The sequence below is a fragment of the Thermobia domestica genome, chromosome 13, assembly GCF_964235325.1.
Source record: "Thermobia domestica chromosome 13, izTheDome1.hap1.1, whole genome shotgun sequence".
In the NCBI taxonomy this organism is placed as follows: domain Eukaryota; kingdom Metazoa; phylum Arthropoda; class Insecta; order Zygentoma; family Lepismatidae; genus Thermobia; species Thermobia domestica.
The window spans coordinates 155,278,855-155,286,241 of NC_137466.1; the positions used below are offsets into that span (position 1 = coordinate 155,278,855).

General features: G+C 36.3%; 1 protein-coding gene across 1 annotated transcript in view; it reads right to left on the bottom strand.

Annotated features, from left to right (window-relative positions):
* LOC145667826 (neprilysin-11-like) overlaps nt 1–7,145 on the bottom strand; it is a 124,036-nt gene extending 116,891 nt beyond the window's left edge. The window contains exon 1 of the mRNA XM_081735258.1: nt 7,084–7,145. Coding sequence (XP_081591384.1) covers nt 7,084–7,145 — 62 coding nt within the window. The remainder of the gene's footprint in view (nt 1–7,083) is intronic.
* Between the last annotated feature and the right edge of the window lie 242 nt (nt 7,146–7,387).

Here is a 7,387-nt window from a genome sequence, read left to right on the forward strand (position 1 = left end):
CAGGTTTCGCTATAGTTCATTTATTTCTTAAAAGAAAAGGAGAAAATACGATGTAGCACAAATTTCAATAGGAGGTTGGATTTACAAATGAACAACAATGTAAATGTACAAAATTAGGCAAAGAGTAAAGCTAGATATGTAAATATTCCCTCAATAGTAGCGTGAATTTACGAATGCTGTAAATCAGTGGTTCTCACCCTTATTTACCTGGCGCGCTTCCTAAACTCTTCATACTTAAAGCCCAACCTACTCCTCATTACAAAGACAAAATATTAAAAGAAGTGTAATCACTGCGAAATTAAAAGACCGCTAATTTTACAGTAATTATGTAATATCTTCGAATGGATAAAAGATAATGGAAATGTGGAACAAGAGCGCCCTAGACAATATTATGTTGCATGAGGTACCGTTATCACGAGTCAGCTAGTAGCTTTCCGTTTGCAGCCAATTAGAAACGCGAAAATAAATGCCCGATTTTCTAAATCGCTGGAAATCGAAAGCAGCAGATAAGTAAATCGTGATAAAGGTGACTCATGCAAAATAATATTGTCTAGCGAGCTCTTGTTCCACATTTCGATTATCTTTTATCTATTTTCAGATATCACATAATTACTGTAAAATTAGCGATATTTTAATTTCACCGTGATGGAGTTTCTTAAACATGTAGCAGCTTGGGAGCTTGCTAAAGCTAAATTGTAAATCGTCATCACAAATGATTCTATATTCATAATTAGCAGATGCCCCGCGTTTGTGCGTAACTCGGAAACGCAAAGCTAGCACTACATAATAATTCACATTATTTAAAAAATAGATCAAGAACAATCACCATGCCAACTTTGATCCTGGTCGGATGAATTCGATGTACAAGTTTCTGGTTTAGAATTCAGTATATGATGCAAAATTTGACCGCTCACAACTCGGAAACCGTAAGCCTGTACAACATAATAATTCATACTATTACATAGCAAGTCAGGGTCTACCATTATATTAATCTTGGTCCTGGTAAGATGAGTTCAGTTGAACTTGTACAGTATATTGTATAGTGCCCTTAATTTTTGAGGTAAAAACAAATGAAGAAGGATACTATATTTGATGGATGAGATTTCCCTTCATTTAGGTTTATTTCAGGATTATATATCCATTCATTTTGAACCCGTCAATTTCTTTTATGCTTTTATTGTCTAAAGTAATCATTTCTGGCTCCCATGTTACTTAAATATTTCTTTTTTCTCCCTATAATAATAATAATAATAATAATAATAATAATAATAATAATAATAATAATAATAATAATAATAATAATAATAATAATAATAATAATAATAATAATCTATTATTTTGACCCCAGAAACTCATTGAGTAAATTGTTATGACGAAATTTTGGCCAGGTAAGAGTTCGTCCCAAGTTTTGACAAAGCGAAATATTGTACGGCGAGGTTTTCGCCCCGACTCGCTTAGATAGCATTCGTGCTTTTTAATGCCCACCTAGCACAGGTTGGTTTGTGTTTTTTGTACTGTAGGTTTTATGCCATACATTCATTCTGGCTAGGCGAGATTTTGGTCCGCAACAGCGTTGCCAGATTCACAGCTCGGAATTATTCCAAAACCTGATCGAAATTATGCTAGATTTGGTAAAATTATGCTAGATCCTCATAATTACAAATTCAGGAGTTTTAAAAGAAAGAAAAAAAAACGAAGTTGAGATACGATAACGTAACTTAAAATACGCAGAGCGCAAGAATGCGTGGATAGAACTCAATACTTCACGCACCAAAGCTTTAACTCAACTAAACTAGTGCAGTAATTGCCAGACTCAATGGCATATATATCGTATAGTAAATGAATGCAAAGTGTTTGTTTACATATTTTGGAAGAAAATTACCTCGCAGCATAAACGGAGTTGGGAATTGTCTGCTGGGGGGCAGAATTTTGGTCGGTCTCGGACCTTTCATTTCAGGAATAAAGATGGTCATGAATCAGAAATAAAGATGGTGAAGTTGTCAAAAAGTTGGGGGGAGAATGGCCCCCATAGCTCCGCCCATGCCTCGCAGTTAGAGGATTAGAAAACCCTGAGTGGAGCCACACACACACACACACAAAAAGGCCAAAGCCGTTTGTAACTTACTTCGGAAAATGAGACTGCCTGTATGATTTACCGACTGTATGAATCAATGGGAGAGGATACATTTCTGTCATTCTTTTTCTTCCCACGACCAACTTCTTTCTCATCTCCAGGTTTTACGGCTTTTTGATAAACTTGCTGAAATTATGCTAGATTTGGGCAGGATGCTAAATGCAAGATGCTAGATGCTAAAGACATGCAAATTATGCTAGATCTAGCATCATTATGCGAGATCTGGCAACGCTGGTCCGCAAGATTTTGAGCAGCGAGATTTTAGGCGGCGACGTATCAGCCACGAGAGCCGTATTCCGCTAAAAAGGCAAGACTGGCAACGTTTTTATATGCTTTTGAATCTTGTGAATGCAATTCTGGTTATAAATCCACAAAACTAAGATAAGAAATACATTATTGGACGAACAGATATTTTTACATTCATTGAATTATCTAATGGGAGGGAAATTTCATATATATTATTACACAAGTCTCCAGTCCTTTATTCATAATCAGAGAAGTTTCTATTTGTTGAGCAGTTTTCTTTCCCTTATTTTTCAAATTTATTTTTTGAATACGCCTTAGGCATGAGAGACCTAAGTTCAATTCCCGGTGGAAGTTTATGTTGGAATCTTATGTTAGGCTTTAAATCCACGTCTTATATAGCTTCCATATTGAAAGGGACATTAAATCAACCAACCAAAACAAATTTGTCTCAACTTAAGATGGTAAAATCAACTTTATGGTAAAATTATCCCAATAGACGGCGGAGAGAGTTATGTTGATACATCAGTTCCAGAGACAATAATTTATTAAGTTATATTGTACAGGAAACACACCTTTTTCACGACAGGCAATAACTACGGAGAAAGATAAGTATATTTGCATTTCGTTCTACATCTTACGTTTTGAAGATAAAAATTTATTGTACCCCGTAATCCAAAGAGAGAATTCTACTATAAAATATTAAAATGAAAGGTAAATTGATCCAAAGACAGTTTTTTTGATCTGTTTGACTATTATTTCTTTCTCGGTACGGAAAAATGAATTTGGTGAGCTCTGAAACTTTGGACAATCACGTTTGTAATGTCCGAAAGAACAATATACTGTATGAACAAGGACTGAAATTTTAACTTCAAAGTGACTGGGAAAATTTTGATAATAGGTGATAAATATCTGCTTTAGACACGAGAAAACTATGATTTAGCTAGGTGTTTGGCTTTTCAAATTCTGCGTAATTGGTGTCTGGACGGAGCATCTAATTTTTAGTGTGAGAAGAATATCTAACATAAGTTTTTTCCTCCAAACATCCCTAACGAATTCGAATGAAATTTGCTGAATATTCTTTTTTAGGTATGAGACATTGAATACTTTTTACTTTGTAAACACATTTAATGGCGTCACAGAAACAGTAGTTTCAAGGAGCATTTAAATTGGCAAGAAATGCTACAATTTTCGTGGTTTCGATTAAGGTTATTTTTGATTTATTCGCGGTTTATAATTTAGTACCGAAAATCAAATTCTAGTGGATTAGGTTGGATTGAAATTTAGCATATCTTTCAGAAACGAAGCTATATGAGACGTGGGCTTACAACTTAATGTGGGATCCGAATCACATGACCTCCCACCAGGAATTGAACCCGGGTCTCTGCATAATAGGCAGATAATACAAGACAGAATCCTATCCCTAACAATAGGCGTAGTTATCGTGTGGGTCTTGAGAGCAGGTCTCCCTCTATTCCCTGAATTATGTTCTCTGTTTTAAACATTACAATTATCTCTGAGCTATATTGCACACTAATGGTTTTCCTGGACAGTATATACTATTATTCGCGTGAGATGTACTATAATTTCCGTTGCGCCTGTTCTGTTGGTTCTTAGCAATAACAAAAGTATTCGTAGGAGAACTCATTCTGTTATGTGTATTATTATTCATGTCACTCTTACATTCAGAAGTACAAAAGGAGGAATAAGAATTACATTTCTGTTGATGAAGCGGGATAGAATCTACAGACTGTTGTTTACCGCATTCTTTCCCAGCGGATAAGATATCATGATGTTTCTTTTCTCTGCTGTTGTTCTTCGAGAGGAAATGAAACATGAAAATTATCGCGCAACGAAACATCAGTTATCTTTGCGATAAATTCCGGTGTGCTATACTGCATGATTTGTTCCTTATAGGACCCATACACGGTCCACGGTTTGTGCAAACAATTTGACCGTGTGTGGTGCTGTATGAACTGTTTGTGCAAACGTTTGCGCAAACTATTTCCACATCGAACTCGTTCAAAAATTGTTTACACGAACATGATGTTTGCGCAAACACGTGGACCGTGTATGGGCATGTTTATGCAAACACGAGCTTTATTTCCGAGTAAGAGGCCTAGTGTACAGACGCTTATTTCTTGCGCTATGGCGTCAATGAATAGGAATCAAGAATTCTGGAGAGAATTTATTGAACTTGATCGAAATTTACCTGAACTGTGGAAGGTAAAGAGTGAAGATTATTTAAAAAAAAGAAAGAGAGAGAGAAAGAAAAGAAAAGAAAAACAGGAATCTGAAAAATGCGGCGTATGAGAAATTGGTGGATAAAATGAAGAAAATAGATTAGAAGGCGGATAGAGAGTCAGTGAGGAATAAAATCAATTTTCCAGTATTTCACCACATGCAGTTGAATCCATTCGTAAATAATTTTTATAGTCCACAGTCGAACTTATCACAACTTCGGATATTACCTAGGTAAATTTTGATGACTAAACTTAGACCGTTTCTTGAACCACTCTTTCATCCACACCCTCTTCTTCTGTTTTGGTTTCGCAGGTTTTTCCGCTTCCAAAGCACAAGCAATTACTATCGCTAAACGACATGTTTACGCGATCAAAGTCAAAATTGAACTGAAGTTTGTGCAAACAGTTGAACCGTGTATGGCCGAATGTTTGCGCAAACACAGTGTTTGCACAAACCGTGGATCGTCTATGGCTCCTTTTAGATTTAGCTTTAACAAGCGTCTTATAATTCACAATTAACTCAGCTGACTGTTCTTGTAGCAAAAATTCACACAATGCATCAACCGACGTAAACGATTTATTACATGTAAGTTTAAAGTACTGAGGCAATAATCCTTCGACTAGGAAATTGATTTGTTGCTGTATAGGCATAGCTTTATCGAAACTAAGTATGAGATCTAGCTTGTCATAAATATATGTCATAATGGGTTCCCCTTCTTTTTGATCTCTAGATCGAATGATGTGTTCCGTAACCTTCTTAACTACAAAACCTCCAAATAATGTAATCATACGTCTCTTTATGTTTCATACGACAAGTTCACAAATTTGTTTGTCCTAGTTAATGCTAAAAACCACGCCAGGACCCCGTCCCTTAATAGATATGGGAGCAAATGACGCTTCTTGACTGCGTAAATGATGCAATAAGACTCAAAATACTCAAAGAAACGAAAGATATCTTCCCCATCCTTGCCGTGAAAAAAATGTGGAGCGCACAATCGAATCTAGATACGTAAGTCGAGCTTGTGCCATAATACCAGAATGCACCATTTTCTCTAAATATCTCTAAATAGTGTGTCTAAAAATGCACACACACACACACACACACAAAATAACATCATAAATTGAGAGGGTGGAGGGAGGGTAGTAAAACAAAAACAATTTCAGCAAATTCTAACGGTGGACGGAAAGCAAACTAATGCAAAAATGAAACCTAATTATGTTCAACTAGATGAGAAAAATCGAGGGTTACAAATATGTGTGCATCCACACAAGATTAAGAGTTATAAATAAGGCGTAAACCTCACAGCATTCCACGATATGCAGCACACCAGATTAAGGGTTAAAACCACATCTCCGCCATGTGCAGTCGCCCCTTGTCAGTCTGAAAGCTCAGATAACCTGTTAATTAATTGAGTAATTAGGGATGTAAGAACTGACAAGTTGCGCCCAGGATTTTGTAAACATTGAATTTGGTAGAGCATAAAGTACGAAATCTGACCTGGGTTGCATACAAATGAAATCGAGCATGAACAAAAGAAACAGATTGTGATGTCAAAGGGGTTGAAAAGGATGAGAAGGGAGTAACTTTTAGGATTGGTTAATCTACTCGCACTTACTTGTAAATCTCGGTGTTTCCTCCTTGATGATTCTTCCAGTGGATTGATGTCCGTCCATCCTTCTCTCTGGTCTACTGGGCGTCCAGGTAGTCGTGAGTTAAGGGTCTGCGAAACCCGGGCAGGAAAACTAGCGTTGCAAATACAGTAAATTTAATCAAAATGGGAATTGCTCTTTAACGAATTATCCATCGTAGTTGATCGCTATAACATTAGCTAAGACAAGGTGCTCTCTAGGTTAGGGTACGGTAAACCCTTCTTCGTTTCCAATCTAAGCCGGAGACGACTTCTCATGAACTCGGAATTGTAGCTCGTGTTCCTACATGTTGACTCGTCTCCAATCTAAGCCGGACTACCTCTTCCAACAGTCTCTCAATGGTTTTGTTCGATGTCCCTTCCGGGTTAATATCCTGGGTCGTTGACTATTTCTTCAGTCTCGATGAAAAGTGCGTGGTCATAGATTAACCAAATGTGAGGTGATGATAGGAGTGCTGACAGGGAAACAATCTGTTGTTTTTTATTGATTAAGAAATTACATGTGTAGAAGGAACAAACAGACAGCAAGAAAACTACCTTGTAAGAAAAGTAAATGAACTTAGAAAAAAAATAGAAAAGCGATTCAACATTAAATAAACGATGATGCTTTTTACTGCATTAAAATTTAAAATAAAATGTCCCAAAGTCCGAATTAAAATGTTTCATTATGTGTTCAAATACACGTATATTCACAATACAATAAAATACACCATAATAGTTCAACTGTATTAAATGTTATATTTGTTAAGATTGCAGAAATTTAAGAACCCAATAAAATACACGAAAGGTGTTGAAGCTTTAAATACGTACTCACCTTGATGCTCGGCTAGAAACTTCAACAAGATCGTGCTCACTTTCGGACACTGGATACGTCATGGCTGAGGAAGTAATGCCTTAAAAGAAAATACGGATGTTACGGTCAGTATGAACTATGGTTTAGTATAAGTCGGAGTTTAATGCGAATATATATGAATGTATTCTTTAGTTTAGTTCTTGGGGAAAAGTTTAGTATTTTACTAGGAATAGGAAAATAGAGAAAGTTTAGTATTTTACTAGGAATAGGAAAATAGAGAATTACTTGAAGTGCTCCGGGTAAGCTAGTGCTATGGCACATTTGG